Genomic DNA, 17,120 nt, shown 5'->3' with positions numbered 1-17,120 from the left:
TGCTTTAGCAGTCACGCAAAACAAACACTGGCAAATTATTATTCAATAAAATCTCAGAATGTATACTATTATCTAGATCTATTAGGAATAAATCATTGTCCCCTCGTTGATTAGCATAGTAGCACACTCATGCTCTAGCAGTCACGCAAAACAAACACTCGCAAATTATTATTCAATAAAATCTGAGAATGTATACTTTTATCTAGATCTATTAGGAATAAATCATTGTCAAAATCATTCCATAAATTGGGGTAAAAATAATTATTCCATCATTATGACCAACAGTGTACTATTCACTCTATTCAACCTTTCCTGTCACATCACCAGATTGAGAAGCTAACGCACTGGAACGCAGATCTGGGTTCTGCTGCACCCTCTCATTACGCGAGAGGTCTCTGCTCCATGCCAAATCTTCGATCACTGGATCTGAACAGTTTGGAGCTGAGTGATGAGTTCTACTCGACGATGGCCTCTGAGGCATCAATATCAAAGGTATACCTAACATGATTTCTATTCAAAACGATTTTTGTGTTTTTCAAAAAATTGTGCATTGTTAAAATTCCACATATGAGATAAATGTTTGTTCATATTAAAAAAAATAAAAAAAATAAAAACATTTTCATGAGCTACTAGGACTCTCATATCAATAATATAAATAGTTTGGCTATGCTGACGAGGAAAAAAGACCTGTAAATAGAATGAACTTTGGTGTCATAATGATTTAAAAGCATATCAAAATGTATTTTAAAAGCACGTATTCTACAAATAGTATTTCGCATTTTATATTGATTTTTTTTATAATTTTGTCAATAGTCGCATGAAATTAATTCTACATGTGCATGGTAAAGAGACGGATATAAAGACCTTTATTTTGCTTCAACAGACACTGTCTCTCTTTTCCAACCATTTATAATTGATGACAATTGTTTTTCTTTCTTCAACTCGTCTTTCTTTGCTCTTACGACACCCATTTCTTTCGAGTTTTTTCTCTCTATATCTATTTGTCTATCTCCAGGTCACTTACTCTCTCTCTCTTTCTCTCTTCATCTCCCTTCTCTTGTCCTTACTCTAAAATTCTAAAAAGAGGTTGATAATGTTACATTAAGGACAGTAAGAATATTTTATTTAGACCTGTCGTCTATACTTGATAATACTATTCACTCCATGCAACCTGTCCTGTCACATCACCAGATTGAGGAGCTAACGCACTGGGGCGCAGATCTGGGTTCTCATGCATCCTCTTATTACGCGATAGGTCTCTGCTCCATGCCAAATCTTCGATCACTGGATCTGCGCCTTGTGGAGATGAGTGATGAGTTCTACTCGACGATGGCCTCTGAGGCATCAAAAGCAAAGGTATACCAAACATGATCTCTATTCAAGGATTTTTGTCCAAATAATTGTTTGCAATTTCAAATTCCACATAATGAGATAACTGTTTGTTCATATTTATAAAAAAAAGAATTACACATTTTTATGAGTTACGAGGACTCTCATATCAATATTATGAATAGTTTTGCTATGCTGACAATTAAAAAAAGACATGTCAATAGAATGAACTTTGGTGTCATAATGATATAAAAGCATATTAAAGCGTGTTTTAAAAGCACGTATTCTACAAATAGTATTTCGCATTCTATACATTGATTTTGTTTTGTTGTTGAATTTTGTCAATAGTCGCAGGAAATTAATTCTACATGTCAATGGTAAAGACACGAATATAACGCTTTTATTTCGCTTGAACAGACACAGTCTCTCTTTTCCAACTATTTATAATTGATGACAACTGTTTATCTTTCTTCATCTCGTCTTTTTTTACTCTAACCACACCCATTTCCCTCGGGTTATTTCTCTCTATATATTTTCTGTAGCTGTCTCTTTCCAGGTCACTCTCTCTCTCTCTCTCTCCCTTCTCTTTTCCTTGCTTTAAAAGTCTAAGTAGAGGTTCATGATGTTACATTAATGGCGGTAAGAATAAGTAAATTAGTCATGTCGTCTTTACTTGATAATACAATTCACTCTATTCAACATGTCCTGTCACATCACCAGATTGAGAAGCTAACGCACGGGAACGCAGATCTGGGTCCTGCTGCATCCTCACATTACGCGAGAGGTCTCTGCTCCATGCCAAATCTTCGATCACTGTATCTGGAGTGGATGAAGCTGAGTGACGAGTTCTACTCGACGATGGCCTCTGAGGCATCAAAATCAAATGTATACCCCAAAACGCTTACAATTCGAACCAATTTTTCGAAAGAGTTTTGCATCCTTCAAATTTAACATATGGGGGAACTGTATTTTCACACTTTTTAAAAAGAGATTTATAAACATTAGTCAAGAGCAATCTTATATCAATATAATAACAATTTGGTCATGCTGACATGGAAACAGATCATGTTTATAGAATGAAATTTGGTGTCAAAATGATAGAGATTCATACCAAAAAGGCGTGTTTAAATTTTACATGTTAAACAAGAAATTTACTTATAATTTGCCAATACTAGTAGCCATAGGAAATTCATTTTACATGTGCATTGTAACTAGACGGATATAATACTTTTATTTTGCTTCAACAGACACGGTCTCTTTTTTCCAACTATCTATAATTGATGGCATTTGTTTGCCTTTCTTCATCTCGTCTTTCTTTTCATTTACCACATCACTTGCTCTTTGGGCCTTTTTCTCTCTATCTATCTCTGTCTCTCAGTATGTCTCTGTCTATGACCGGGTCTCTCTCTCTCTCTTCCTGATGTTACATTACTTACAATAGAAAATATTAAAATTAGACATGTCGATGTTATTCACTCTATTCAACATGTCCTGTCACATCACCAGATTGAGGAGCTAAAGCACGAGAACGAAGATCTGGGTTCTGCTGCATCCTCACATTACGCGAGAGGTCTCTGCTCCATGCCAAATCTTCGGTCACTAAATCTGCTCCGTGTGAAGCTGAGTGATGAATTTTACTCGATGATGGCATCTGAAGCATCAACATCAAAGGTATTATCCAAATACGATTTCAATTGGAAACGATTTGTTTCCAAAAAAGTATTGCATTCTTCAAACTCAACACATAGGGTAACTAAATTTGTCACACCTTTTAAAAAGAAATCTTTTTTTTTCATTAGTTACAAGCGCGCTTATATTGATATTAACAGTAGATACACAATTCTTGTTATCGTGAATATTTGGAGTATAATGTTCTTTTCATTTACTACGCATTCATAGCCGATTTATTTGATAACTTATTTACTGATATTTACTGGTTTATCCGTAGTCCACATGACCAAGTTATCAGGTAACAACTATTGCTTAAGACTGTTCTCACAATTTTCGTGTAAAATATATCTGACATCAACAATTTGGCAAGCACAATGTCAACTCGCGTGCCTGTCCAGTGACGGATGTATCACATATCTGAAGCAATATGTATTCATGCGAGTGTCCTCTTGTATCTAGTGAATTTAGAAGAATTAATAAAATGGGTAATTATCCACTTTGAAGGAAACGGATGAGATAAGCCTACTGAAAACAAAGAGGAACAAGTATATTAAACATACTCTCTTGAAGATATCATTTTGATGTAATGTCATCCCACCGATACAATACCTTAAGTACCTCTATCGAAATACATCATACCAAGCACATTTGAAATGCTTTTTTGTTTATTATAGCATGTTGATTCATTTGAACTATAGCGGAAATGGAGACGAAATAATCAGACTTGGCGAATGATAAAGTTTCTAAGATAGTACAAATTCATCCGATATTAGCTGTGATTTTAGTAATGTTAGCATCGTGGATTTCACTTTGGTTTGAACTGATAAAATGTCTTTGCACAGATCCAGACGCTAAGTATGCGGGGTGTTTCCATAACTCCGTGTCGACTAAACTCCATTCTCTCACTACCACGCCTCCAGTCACTCAGCTTGGATGATATCAGACCAGTCGACATAGACAATGGAGAGACACTGGTATGTATGTAACTATTCCGAGTCAAAATCCTCCTTTTGTTCCAAGCTCAAAAGGGAGGGGTTCAGAAAAACTAGACAGACCAAATATGAATGATATTAGGTATTGCCGAAAGAATAATGTATTTTGTCTTGAAATCTAGTTAAAAACGCCATATACTACGGGCTCTATATTAAATCTATGGGTGGATAGTTTTATATATGAAACATTTATACAGGCACTGTTATAACTTTGTTAATTTGGGATGGAATTTATCCAAGCATTTTTTCTTAAAGCTCGTTAAATATCATTTAATGAATGATTGCCGTTTGCTATTTCCTATGGAGACTTTTGTTGCTTATGTTTTCATCATAAAAATGTGTAACTTTCAATAATGTAAAATCATTTGATTTTTTTTTAAATCTGGGTGAACGAATATCACAGTAAAAAGATAATGAGTACTACAGTCTCGTCATCTTCCACTGAACAAGGAGGATTAACCCTCGTTATTAAAGGTAAAGACCAGTTATGGTCATGCGATTGAATTGTGAAAAAAACTTTATGGAATCGATCAGAAAAGGTTGATCATCTAGCATCTAGCATCTGCAAGGTTCTGGAATCATCAAAATGATAAGAAATTTGGCCCATTCTTCGTAAAGTTACAAGCACTATACACAGAAAGATGTATATGGGACTACCCTATATCTCTCACAGGACCATGAGAGAAACAAATTTACCAAATATATGAATTAGTAGGCGGTTTCCCGGCAATTTTTTTATCATCATGTATTAGTCAAAACATATTCTTTCACACGATTGGTAATGAGAGCTTCCATTTCATTTTTTGAAATTGGGGCGTTACCAATACCGGTCTTTACCTTTAAGTTGGCTTTGGTCTTGTTGGTTGAAACGGATAAAATTAAGAAATATTTCAAGAAGGTTTCACAGAAAACCTGTATTAGCAATGCGGGCATGATGTGTTTTGTCGTACAGCCCCCCTGATCCTCTAATTTGTTTGTTTTGAAAATACCGCAAATACCTTTTTCAGAGTATTATGATAGACAAATACGTTTTGTAAAGGTAGGCCCAATGGGACATAGTCTCCTGGATCACTAAAATGAAAAACAGAGAGGTAATTTTAATATTTTTGAAAAATAAATCGGTTATTTTAGTTCATCCGGATCGGCATCGAATATGCCTGTAATGTCAATGGAAAATTCTCTAAATCATTATAATCTCGGTATCCAAAAGTTTAAAAATGTTGTATTCTTTGTCCCATTTTTCAAAAAACTACGCGTTTGTTTATTTCTTCTTATATACTTAAGTTTAAACTGACGAACACCCTTTAAGTCTTATTATTGTACATTTGTGGAATATTTACCAAGCATGATATGAACAGTAAAAGTACTATATTAAAACAATAATGAGTCAGTTTATGTAATATAATTTTTTCATTAGCGTTGGTTTCCATTCAAATCATATGTAGTGAGCCTTTATGCATCGCTGTTTCATGTAGACTCGTCAAATAACCTCTGAGTCAGTAGATGAGCTATCTGTGGATGGTAAGCATGTGACCAGTCTGTGGAACCGTGGACTTCATACATCATGTCCCCGAGTGAAAACTCTCAGGCTGGGCTGGTCGACCCAGGAGAATGTCTCATCAGACATCGTCACAATCGCCTGCTCTCTATTCAATCATCTAACTCACCTTCACATCCAGGGAGACCTGGTGTATCCAACATCTGTTACACTGGATGATCCCGTGTCATTCTGCGAGTCGGGGATAACATCATGTCCCCGACTCACCAAGCTGTCCATTAGCAACGTTGACCTGTTCAACAAGAAGGCAGCTGAGATCATCCAACTCATGAAGACTCATGTACACCTGACAAACATAGAGTAAGTAGCGGAAAGCAGTAAAAAATTCCGTAATATGAAACATTTGATATAATTGTCTTATTGGAAAATATGCATTTAAATACTTAAATCAAAGGTTTTTTTTCTTTTATAGAGATGTATTTTAGATAGTAGGCACAATGACAAGATTTTCAGAGACAACATTAAAGAAGTGAAAATACATATTGTCATCTCAATATCGTTGTAAACAACCAATTTGTATAAATCCAGTGTTTAATGCAATGTTTTCAAAGTCAATGAAAAAGATGAACAAGTTTTTGAGTCAATATTACGGTTGTTGTTTGCAAAATGTGTAATAAAGCTTTCATTTATTTATACCAATATTATTTTCTTAAGATAAATTTAAATTCAATACTTAATTTATTTTATTCATCATGATTTTCATAGACTTGCTGTATCCTACATACACAGTTATGATACCATGGTTTGCAGTCATGCAATATAAATGCAGAGCAACATTATGCAAGGTCCGATGTGTATTAAATTGTCATCTATTCTCACATCATATAGCATACATCTCTGATGGCTTTTAAGAGAGTATCGTACATGTACGTCAAGCTTGTTCATGTATTGTGCACTCAAAATGTACTTTTTTTTCTGTCTATAGGTTGGAAAGGTGTCGTACCAACACGGATTTGGATCCACTGATTTCTGAGGTAAACAGTGAAGGCAAGCTGACTGTCACCACGATACATGGCCGGGTAAGATATAACAACAGATTACATGCGCATCCTGTGGTTGATTCTTCTCTCTCTTTCTGGCATTCCATCGATTGAAAGTAGGCTATAGCGGTTTTATATTATCCATATTTAACTTCGCCCAATCTGAACCCAAGAATAAACAATACACACATTGATTTAAGCTGTCTTGAATGTGTTTATTCTGGCCTGAGTATGATGATCACGTCTATCAATATGTGTGTTCTTGATCTGTGTAATGATATCCGGAAACTGAAATATAACAAACATACAGAAAAAGACTTTTCACAACTATATGAACATTTTTAGTGAAAAAGTACTTTTCCTTCAAGTACATGATGTATAAGGCTTCTACTTCGTCCTCTTTAAAAAAAAGCGATATGACGTTAATTTCTGATGAAAGGAAGAAATATTTCCGTTATCTTATCTAGAGCTCTACTTAAAGGAATTTGTCAAAGGATCATGTAGCATGCATCTCAACCAAACAACTCTACTTTAGAACCGTGGCGAAAAGTAAAAAGATAAAACCTGCTTCTTACAACATTCACCCTGTAGCAATATCCATACGATGGAATATACGAGCGTATATTGGAAATATTGGAAATTCTTACGCATCACACTGCTTTTTTCAGAACATGTTTAAGGTGTATATGTTATTTTTGGCCAGCATTTTTGTTCAATCAAACTGCCTGTTTATTCTTAATTCTTGAATAAAAACAACAACAAATACAAATTCTTAAAGAAATGATGTCATTAAGATGGGTGATAGGTACGGAGTGTAGGCCTATACGTGTCTCCTCTTCCTATGCCTGCTACCTAAGTCATGATGGTGACATCATATATAAATTGCAAATCTACCCTGCCTGAAATGTAATGCTTGTAGTACCTTTTTGAACAAAATTATTCATCAATATCAAACTGCTTGCAAATAGTGGTTAAATTCAAATCTAATTTTGGTTTTACTAAACGATATCCTGGCATTTTACATAACTTTATCTGTTCTTCAAATGCAGACACGTAAATGAATCCATCGCCTTTTTGATTGGAATTTAAATGTTAACAAAAAAGCGGTTCTATATAAATGATTGTGAACTATTTACTCGTTAGATATCTGACCTACATGAATTTTTATCTCTGGAAAATCATTTTCAACTTATAATTTATTTAAAGAATTTCCCTATAATTGTAATGAATAATAGCTGTCAAAAGGTGATTATTTATACATGCACAACTTGGCTTGATATATATGTACTCCTCCTAATACTATCATGAATGTAACTTTTTCTCCCTGTCCGATCTTCTATGTCCCTTCTCTTTCTATGTTATTTAACAAAAAATCTTGCTTCCTTCCTAAAGAAAATTGTCATGCATCGCTTCATATTGTTATTTTTATTTTCGGGAGGACGTCATTAAATCTTATGCTTATAAGACGACCCCTTTTCAGTATATGCCATGTCATCATGAGGAGGCGCGATAGCTCAGTCGGTAGAGCAATGGTCTCGTTATCCGGTGACCCGGGTTCGAAACCAAGTCGATGTGCTAGTGGCCTTTGGTAAGGCATTAATCCTCATTACCAGGTCCCTCGGAGAGGACCTTAAGCCGTCGGTCTTCTGGTTGCTTACTAACAAACATTTATTGCTTTCTGAGCTGTCAGGTGAAATAACCACCACTATCAACATCATACATCTAAATTCATAAGATAGTAAATGTAAATATGTTGATGTATATGGAATGAAAGAACATCACATGAAATCAAAGCAAACCATCATTATATACATTTTATTTCTGGTATTCTTATATTTCAATAGTGGTATGAGTTCTGAAGATAACGCTCAAGTAGGCCTACAATGTGGTTTGGCCGTCAAGCAACAACGTATCAACGACTACTGCGGACTTCAAAATGAAACTTGTCGAGCATATGGCTCCGAATAGTCTCATTGGACAACGCCCCCTATCGTCAGAGTCCAGCAGCCTAACATGTTAGCCTATGGACTTTTACCCCCAAAAATCGTTAAAATTTCATTTTTTGCTTAAACGAAAAGCACATCCATCCCGACGTACGTTGACACTAGCTCTTTCATTGGAACCCTCACGTCCCATTGACTTTTGAAAGCTCACCCACCGTAATTTGGTCAAAATAGGTCGCTAGCTCGCCATTGCCTATATAACACATGTAAAATAAGTCGAACTTTGGACGCAATTTGCCACGCGATTGTAAGCATGAATTATCATAGATCAGTTCTGAATGGTTCATTGTGTCCATTTCAGCCAACCCCCACCGTAATTTTTCCATTTAGTATAGGCAAGCATTTTGCCGAGGTAAGCAAAAACATAAATATTCATGATTGCCATGGACTATTCGATTATTTACAGTGGGGTGCAATAATTGTGCACCACTTCAAACTCCCCTACTTTAAGTCAAGTATTTCATTGTATTATGTAGTTTGGTAGGTTTATTTTACTAACTGTTTAATTATCAGATATCAATGATAGTTTAAAGATATGGAAAAGGTTCTTGTATTTTATATTGAGCAAAGCAATCTCACATACAAAATCACTATCAAGTGTCGTCTGATCCGCCGATTGCCGTCTGCTATATACGTTCAAGGCACATTTATCTGTGGACTGTGATGTAAATCGACAGTTTACTCGTCATTGTAGATTTATGATTAGCCATCTGTCATTATTAGTCTTTAATTTCTGACACACATGCAATTACCACACACACGAACACTCCCACTTCTCCTCCCCAACACACCATTTCCGCACACCCAGTTCACCCAATGGCATACACCCTGAAACATAGTGGAACATTCTAGTTTGGTAGTGCCGTCAAACTAGCTACGTTTGTGCTGGCAATTATCCAGCGAGCGAAAATGAGACAACCGGAGCAATATGTGTGGCGGTAACCAGACCACCCGATAACTAATAATACTAATCGAAGGATATCTAAAGTTCAATTGCATGAAATATAGTATCATAAACATATTACTGATTATGCCCTGTCTCGATACTTTTGATTAATATCTTTATAATTTGTTGACGCATATGAAGAAGGTAGATTTATTTTCGGGCGAGTTTTTAATTCTATACAGCCTCCTCAAAAGTACTTTGACCTTGGCAAAGCATTTGTGATTTAATACTGCAAGCATATCATATTATATCCTAGTACAGAGAGAAAAAGATTGGATTAGAGTTGACGTAATTTAAATCAATCATTATTTATTTCTATATCTTGAACTACATGCCATGTTAAGCAAATACTTCAATGCAGTGTTGTTCATGGTTGTTAGCCTAAGAGTCTGTCGTGCTTCATGAACAATTTTGACGAAAAAACAAGGTTGTAAAGTATAATTATATTGTGCAGTTTATGTGTATGGTTAAAATGTGACAAGATATCAGTTTTTCTACTCAATGTTCTTTTACAATTCCACTCGAACCATATAACTATATAGGAACCATACATGTCGTGCTATTGTTTGTTATTATTGCTATCGCCTTTATTGTTTTAAGTATTTTGTCATTTACATCCAACTAATCATGCATGATCCTAACTGTGATATAATCTAGTCTAGTTCGTGACATGCATGCAACAGTTATTGATATAGTAAAATAGAGTAATAAGTCATCTTGATCGCGTTGTAATAATCTTATAGCAAATCGTGATCAGATCGTGTATATATACAATCCAGTCTATTTGTGACATGTATACAGTCGTCAATGTAATATGAAAGAAATTTATTCTTATCTTCACGGAAAATTTCTTTCGAGTTATATATTTCAAACATCCGATGCTCCTGTACAATGTTTTTACCATTGTACATGTTATCAACTTATACTCCATTATAAATTCTTTCAATTTATGTCTCTATTGTTATGTTCACTTTCATTAATAATAAGCCTGTGTTGTAATGATTTTGTCATTAGGAGGACAATTTGGTGTCCTCTTAACGTTTTTTACGTTTTATTTCTCATAGAAGGCCCAATTTTGTTATATATCTCTCTCTATATATTATATGTAATTTTACTAAAGGCGTCATTGGAGGGACATTTAGAGTGAAAAAATGAGTCATTAAGTAGACATTAGGGTTAGGGTTAGGGTTAGGTTTTAGGGTTAGGGTTAGGATTTTTATGATGTCCACTTAATGTACCATGTAGGATTATATATATATATTCCATGTATTTACCTAAGCAGTAATACTGTAATTTGCTTTAAATGACTGTTTTATCATGTGATAAGCCATTTATTTGGTTATGTCGTAGACCTAATAGATCCGTGGATATTTGGATTTTATCTGTTCGATGAAGTTGTGATGTTTCGTTTATACAAAGGTACCAAAAGTTGTTGTTAAGGTAAGTTGGTAAAAATATTTTTAGTGTGTGTGTGCAGCTAGCTGTTTTAGGATTTAATCGATCCCTTCGACTTTTACCAACACTGACTATATATAAGAGTTATGTATTGTTTAGTTTAAGTGGGTAAATAATTATAAATAAACGCAGTTTCAGAGAATTACAAACAGACAATAATATGTCTTTGTACATATGTATACAAGAGAAAGTTCGATCTATGACTGATTGAACTCATGGGATTTAAAATGTTCTTGTTGTTTAGAGATTGTAGAAGGGGAAATATCGCAAGAAATTAAAAACAATAATTATGAAAGCCATTTACATTTTGAATTATCGCCTCATAGCTTTATTCACGTAAACTGGAATAAGTCGGATAAGAGGTGGGCAACATAAAGAGAGGGTAAAACGCTTTTTACAGAAAACCAGAAATGATTGGATTGGAGAGTGTATAAAAGAGAGGAAAGGCGTGCTGTAAGTAGACGCTGAAAGATGGGCGTACTATAAGAGAGAGTGAGATAGAGAGAGGGAAAAAGAGATATAGAGGGGGAGGATAAAGAGAGAGAAAGCAAGGGATTAACGAGAGAGAGAGCGAGAGAATAAAAATATAATATAGGAATAAAATACAAACACGCATGCGAAAGCAAGAAAACTTGATCTCACACACATACGCAAAATAGCATCAATGAGCACTCCACATTTCACAGACCAACCACTCAGAAATGCATGATGCAGATTAAAACGATACACCGTTATAATCTTCAATATAAACCTGTCAATTATCTACATGAGTCCTGAAGAAGATCAAGAAGTATAGATAGAAAGCTTGACAAATACACAAAACAAAAGCTACATACGATCGCGTCATTAATTATTTTTACATGTATAATGCCTTCCAAGTATGGAAAAAACCACAGCCCTTTTCGCTCTGTCTCTCTGTCTCTCTCTCTCTCTCTCTTTCTGTATGATGTATGCATACCATCTTAACTTTTCATTGTTGTTTTGATGCCTCTGATTATCATGATAAACCCCTTTTAGACTGAGGAACAACAAATCTTAGGTCTGTGTCGAAAGGAGCGTGAACAGAAATTACTATGAGTAAAGGTTCTCTCTACTAATCTTTTCTTCACACAAATAAAACATGAAAAGTTGTTTCAATCACATAAGAACAAACATAGGCAAAAATGGTAAATGTTTCTTGATTCAAACCAAGATATGTTATTTTTTTGTTAGAATCACAAAAACATCTTTCGATTTTGTTTTCTCCATTCGCTTCCAACAAAATACAAATATTAGGATAATAAATATTATGCAAATTTTATACCAAGCATGAATACATTTAAAACAGAGAACAATTTATCAATTAAAGTTAGTTGTTGCCACACTTAATAGATGCAGTTTGCATTCTGTCTATTGCGAATACTAGACAGGTGAATGATATAATTTGTATTGAGGAACTTCACAAAGACTTACGTACATTACGAAAATGGCCTATTCCCTGCCACGCAATACAGTACAGACGGGACTACACGAATAGCACAACTTGTCTCGACCAAGCCACAAAACGGCTTTTTATCAAATTTCACCAATTTATCTTCAAGTTTTAAAACAATTCATGTTATATCCATATTCATGTCGTTATAATGATTTTGTTTATCACTAAAATCAAAAGAAATCTGACTAAAAACACTATAAAACTGTTTATATATTCCTCGTGGTGCGAGTCCCCCTTGCGTGTTAAGATCATCAAATTACACCACGAGGAATATACTCCTGATTGATTGATTGATTTTTATTCGCCATGCTTCCAACATACAACAATATACAAGAATAACAGGATAGCCCACGAAAGCTCGAGAGCTTATTTTCAGTGGGGTCTCCGACAGTCATGTACAAAATTCATGAGTTAAAGTAGTAATTTACATACAGAGAAGCAAAAAAACTTATTAAAGATAATAATGATGATGATAATAATAACAACATTAAACTGATGATAGAAATGATAATAAGTACAAGAACAAAAAGAAGAAGGAGAAGATGAAAAAGAGGAGGGAGAGGAGGAGGAGGAAGAGGAGGAGGAGGAGGAGGAGGAAGAGGAAAATAATGATGAATTATTATGTAGAATTTCTATAACGTACTAAAACATAAGTATATGCAAAATTAAAAAGTATGAACCGGCAGGAAAATAATCTGTATTCAGGCTATTTCAATCATATAACATGTCATTTGCTTCTCTCCTCTGACACTCAAGTGTTAGGTATTCCTTTAATTTCCTCTTAAAATGAGCAAAGTTTTCTATTTCCTTTATATCATTAGGAAGGGAATTCCAATGTGTTATGGCAAAGTAATAAAATGAATTTCCAGTACTACTTACTCTTTCTGGTAAGTTGAAGTTGAATCAGCTATTTCTTGTATTATAATCATGTAAGTCAGTAACAAGATCGAAGTTGGATCGAATATAATGATTCGACCTAGTATGATAATATTGTATGCACGTGAGGCAATACGAGTTGTTTTGATCTTTGGTTGACTTTAAAAAAAAACAGCTTTAGAAAGTTCGCTGTAGCCAACAGTTCTAATTAGACCAGAACAGTTGATGAATCTCACCATTTTGTTCTGTATAATTTTCAACTTCTTTTGATCTGACTTGTTTATGTATATCATGCAAGGTTAGCATAGTCAAATAAACATTGAATAAGTGCGAAACGTCTTGATTTTAGTTTTAAATCCATACAATTTTGATATCTGTACAAACATTTCAGACGAGAATTCGTTTTTTTCCTCGTGAACCGAGTCCCACTCTATGAGAAATTTGATGAGTTGACGGTCCACAAATGTATATCGTCTATCGAAGGAGCCTCCACAATCCATTTCAACAACTGTTGTAGGAATTTTCGATGAATAAAAAGATAGAAAGCACTGCGAACAGCCGGTAAAACATACACTAAACAGTGAAGGACGAACACACGCACATATTTTCACGTAGCCCTATGTACATTACGCAGAGCGTACGAGTGAACGGGCGAGTTTATGTTCATGTGACCTATGACACGTTGACGTCATACGACTCCAGTGGCTATTACGAACTCGCTTATTTTAGTACCTCGGCGGTCATCCCGCTGTTACTATAGTAGCTTCTCGATTTTGCACACGAACCGCAGATTCTCCGTCCGCAATGAGCTTGCGAAATCTCCCTAATGTTTGTCGAACTGGCAACAACTATGATGTATGCAGTTTGGATTCTGTCTATTGAAATACTATTATTCTTATCAGGTGAATGAAATAGTTTGTATCGAGGCACTTCACAAAGACGTATGCATTAAATTTGGTTACATTACGAAAATTGCCTATTGCCTTGGCATTGCATTGCAATACCTACGTACGCGTTCACCGAAAAGCGAAACCGCGTATTGTAACGAGGGCGGTCTGTGTGCGACGGCCGTAACCTTGAGTGCTCTGCGTCGTAGAAGGTCTGTCCGTCGCTGAGCGAAAACTCGCTATTATCATACCACACCAACAACCTATGCATATAAAAAGGTGGTGCATTCAATACAATTCTTTTTGTACATCGAAATAACAAGAGAATATGAATCTTCCAACAACACCAACCAAACAAAACACATTATCAAAACAGACCGCTTCCCTTTCTTTTTTTTCTTCTCACCTCTTCCCTTTCTTCTCTTTCTCATTCTGAGCTCTTCCCTTTTGTGTGTGTATTGCGCAAGTGTTTGTGTGTGATTGTAAGTGTGTGCATATACGTGGTTGATACCTGCTGAATATAAATGGTCGGTCTTTTTTCTTTCTTTTTTCATTTTCTAAATGTACATACTGTATGTATATAACTTGCAATTTTATTTTTGTCGCTATTTAATTTAATATTCCGTTAACCTTGTAAAGCACAGGTTGCCTCTGAGAGGTCCTGGCCTATTATGTATTTATGATTTATATTGTGTTTTATGATGCCAAATAAACCGAATTAACTTTCGAAATAATGTTTTTCTCCTCGTAAAGTAATTCCTTTATCCTTATTATAACTCTTTGAGCCTTTGGTGATACAATCATTAGAATGCAGTTTATTGCATTAATATTTATTTATTTCATAAATATACATGTATGTACAAAAAGCAATGTGTATATACATTTTTTAAATGAGAAATAGTTTCATTAAAATAGTGAAAAGGGTCTTACTATCAAATTTGATAAGGGCTTAACTGAGATAATTATGTACAGTAGAATGATCTAGCATTCCATGAGTCGTGCATCAGTCTGGTCGCAAGGGACATCGGTCCAAGGCGCACAACAGGGGTGTCAATATTTCCCAAATAAATTTTCCAAACCAAATCCCAGTACTTCCATTGCCCTTGTATAGAGTCAAAATAACAACTTGTTCGCACCGTACCTATTGTTAGATTTGCAATTTGTTTGCAAAATCAGCATGTCATGTCAAAGATAACAAATGTCATACTGGCTATTTTCAACCCAGTTGGGACGTGGTCTGGCGTACTCGTATTTAAAAAGTTCATTTTTTCTGAGGGAGAATAATTAGGGACACACAAACTTCTTATACCATTGTGTTCATTAATCTTAAAATTAATGAAGATTCATAACTTCAAAAGCTTATTGCTCCGAAGGGGGTGAAAGTGGGGAATGAAGGACAACTACCCCCTAAGACAACTAACCCCGGACAACTACGGCCTAGGACAACTATCCCCCGGACAACTACTCCCCGAACAACTGCCCCCAGTCAACTACCCCCTAGGAAAGTTTTCCGGGGGGTAGTTGTGATGGTCGTCGTAGGGGGTAGTTGTCTGGGGGTAGTTTTCCGAGGGTTAGTTGTGATAGTTGTCGTAGCGGGTAGTCGTCCGGAGGTAGTCGTCCGGAGGTAGTTGTCCTAGGGGGTAGTCGGCCTAGAGGGTGGTTGACCAAGGGGTAGTTGTCATAGGGGTAGTTTTCCTGGATGGTGGTTATCCTAGGGGTGGTTATCCGTGGGGTGGTTGTCCAGGGGTTAGGTGTCCTAGAACCAGAATAGAGAAGGGGGTGAGGGCTTGACACCACGTTAACTCAAAAATGTGATAAACATTATATCCTAGCATTTAACGAAAAGTCTTCAAATCTTAAATGACCGATTTCTTCCCTTTTTCATACTGAATATTCGTTTTTTTTTAAATTCCTCTGTAGGACCATGCCTTGAACCATAATGCATGGCCCTATATACAGGTTTTTTCCTGTCGGGGACCGGGGAAAATGCAATGAATTATTGATTATGTATTGCATTTTCTTTGTTTTTTGTATTTCTGGGGGCGGCCCCGTACCCTAGCCCCCGTTGCGTACATTCATGATTCAGGGGCTAAGCAATGGCCTCGTTACCGTGAGGCCCCAGGATAAAACCGTGTCGATCAGCTATATCAGTGCCCTTTTTTGAGGCATTAGTCCTCATTACTATCAGTTATGAGGACGTAGGTCCTCTAGTTAATTATCATAGTAGCACACCCATGCTTTAGCAGTCACGCAAAACAAACACTGGCAAACTATTATTCAATAAAATCTGAGACTGTAAACTATTATTTAGATCTATTAGGAATAAATCATTGTCAAAATCATTCCATAAATTGGGGTAAAAATAATTATTCCATCATTATGACCAACAGTGTATACAGGGACTTAGTAATTCGTACAATACCAGATTATGAACTTTAAATTTTGAAGTTTGCGAACAACAATTATTTATTCATGTACTTCATTAAGAGGAAAGGGGTAAAACTATACATTTCTCAGCGGCGGTTCCAGGATTTTAAAAAAAGGGGGTGGATAGTCGAATAGAACGAGTGCGCGAAGCACACTGCAATCGCACGTAAACGCTAGCCATTCTGGATGGGGTCAAGAGGCACAGCACAGATACAGAGCACAAACATTTAATAAGTTATTTATTAGGGCTTATCTATCAATGTGATCAATGTGATATTTATTTTACCTGACTGCTAAGAAATCATAAATGCTTGTAAGTAAGCAACCAGATGGCCGACAGCTTTAGGTTTTCTCAGAGGGACCTGGTAGTGAGGATTAATGCCTTCCTTGATTTCGAACCCGGGTCACCGGATAACGAGACCACTGCTCTACCGACTGGGCTATCGCGCCTCCAAAGTAATGAGGATCTTGCTTTCTAACGGATCCGTACAACATGGCAGAGATTGGGGGGCCTGACAGAGT

The 17,120-nt window shown here is 35.8% G+C and overlaps 1 protein-coding gene across 1 annotated transcript; it reads left to right on the top strand.

Annotated features, from left to right (window-relative positions):
• The first annotated feature begins 322 nt into the window (after positions 1-322).
• LOC105447475 lies at positions 323-8,563 on the top strand. The gene is made up of 8 exons (XM_030990498.1): positions 323-492; positions 1,192-1,356; positions 2,050-2,214; positions 2,836-3,000; positions 3,843-3,974; positions 5,468-5,850; positions 6,476-6,569; positions 8,375-8,563. The coding sequence occupies exons 1-8, from the start codon at positions 403-405 to the stop codon at positions 8,387-8,389; spliced, it is 1,209 nt and encodes a 402-aa protein (XP_030846358.1). The 5' UTR covers positions 323-402; the 3' UTR covers positions 8,390-8,563.
• The last annotated feature ends 8,557 nt before the right edge of the window (positions 8,564-17,120 follow it).

Source organism: Strongylocentrotus purpuratus, unplaced genomic scaffold (genome assembly GCF_000002235.5).
Source record: "Strongylocentrotus purpuratus isolate Spur 01 unplaced genomic scaffold, Spur_5.0 spur5_scaffold_19, whole genome shotgun sequence".
Lineage (NCBI taxonomy): Eukaryota > Metazoa > Echinodermata > Echinoidea > Camarodonta > Strongylocentrotidae > Strongylocentrotus > Strongylocentrotus purpuratus.
Note: the sequence above shows the minus strand (reverse complement) of the source record. Positions and strands in the feature narration are given on the sequence as shown.

What these genes read in the sequence shown, in the direction of transcription:
- LOC105447475 (XM_030990498.1), top strand. Translation starts at nt 403, where the DNA reads ATGCCAAATCTTCGATCACTGGATCTGAACAGTTTGGAGCTGAGTGAT. An exon ending in CTGAGGCATCAAAAGCAAAG is followed by an intron (nt 1,357 to 2,049) that starts GTATACCAAACA and finishes TCACATCACCAG; the next exon opens with ATTGAGAAGCTAACGCACGG. An exon ending in TAGACAATGGAGAGACACTG is followed by an intron (nt 3,975 to 5,467) that starts GTATGTATGTAA and finishes TGTTTCATGTAG; the next exon opens with ACTCGTCAAATAACCTCTGA.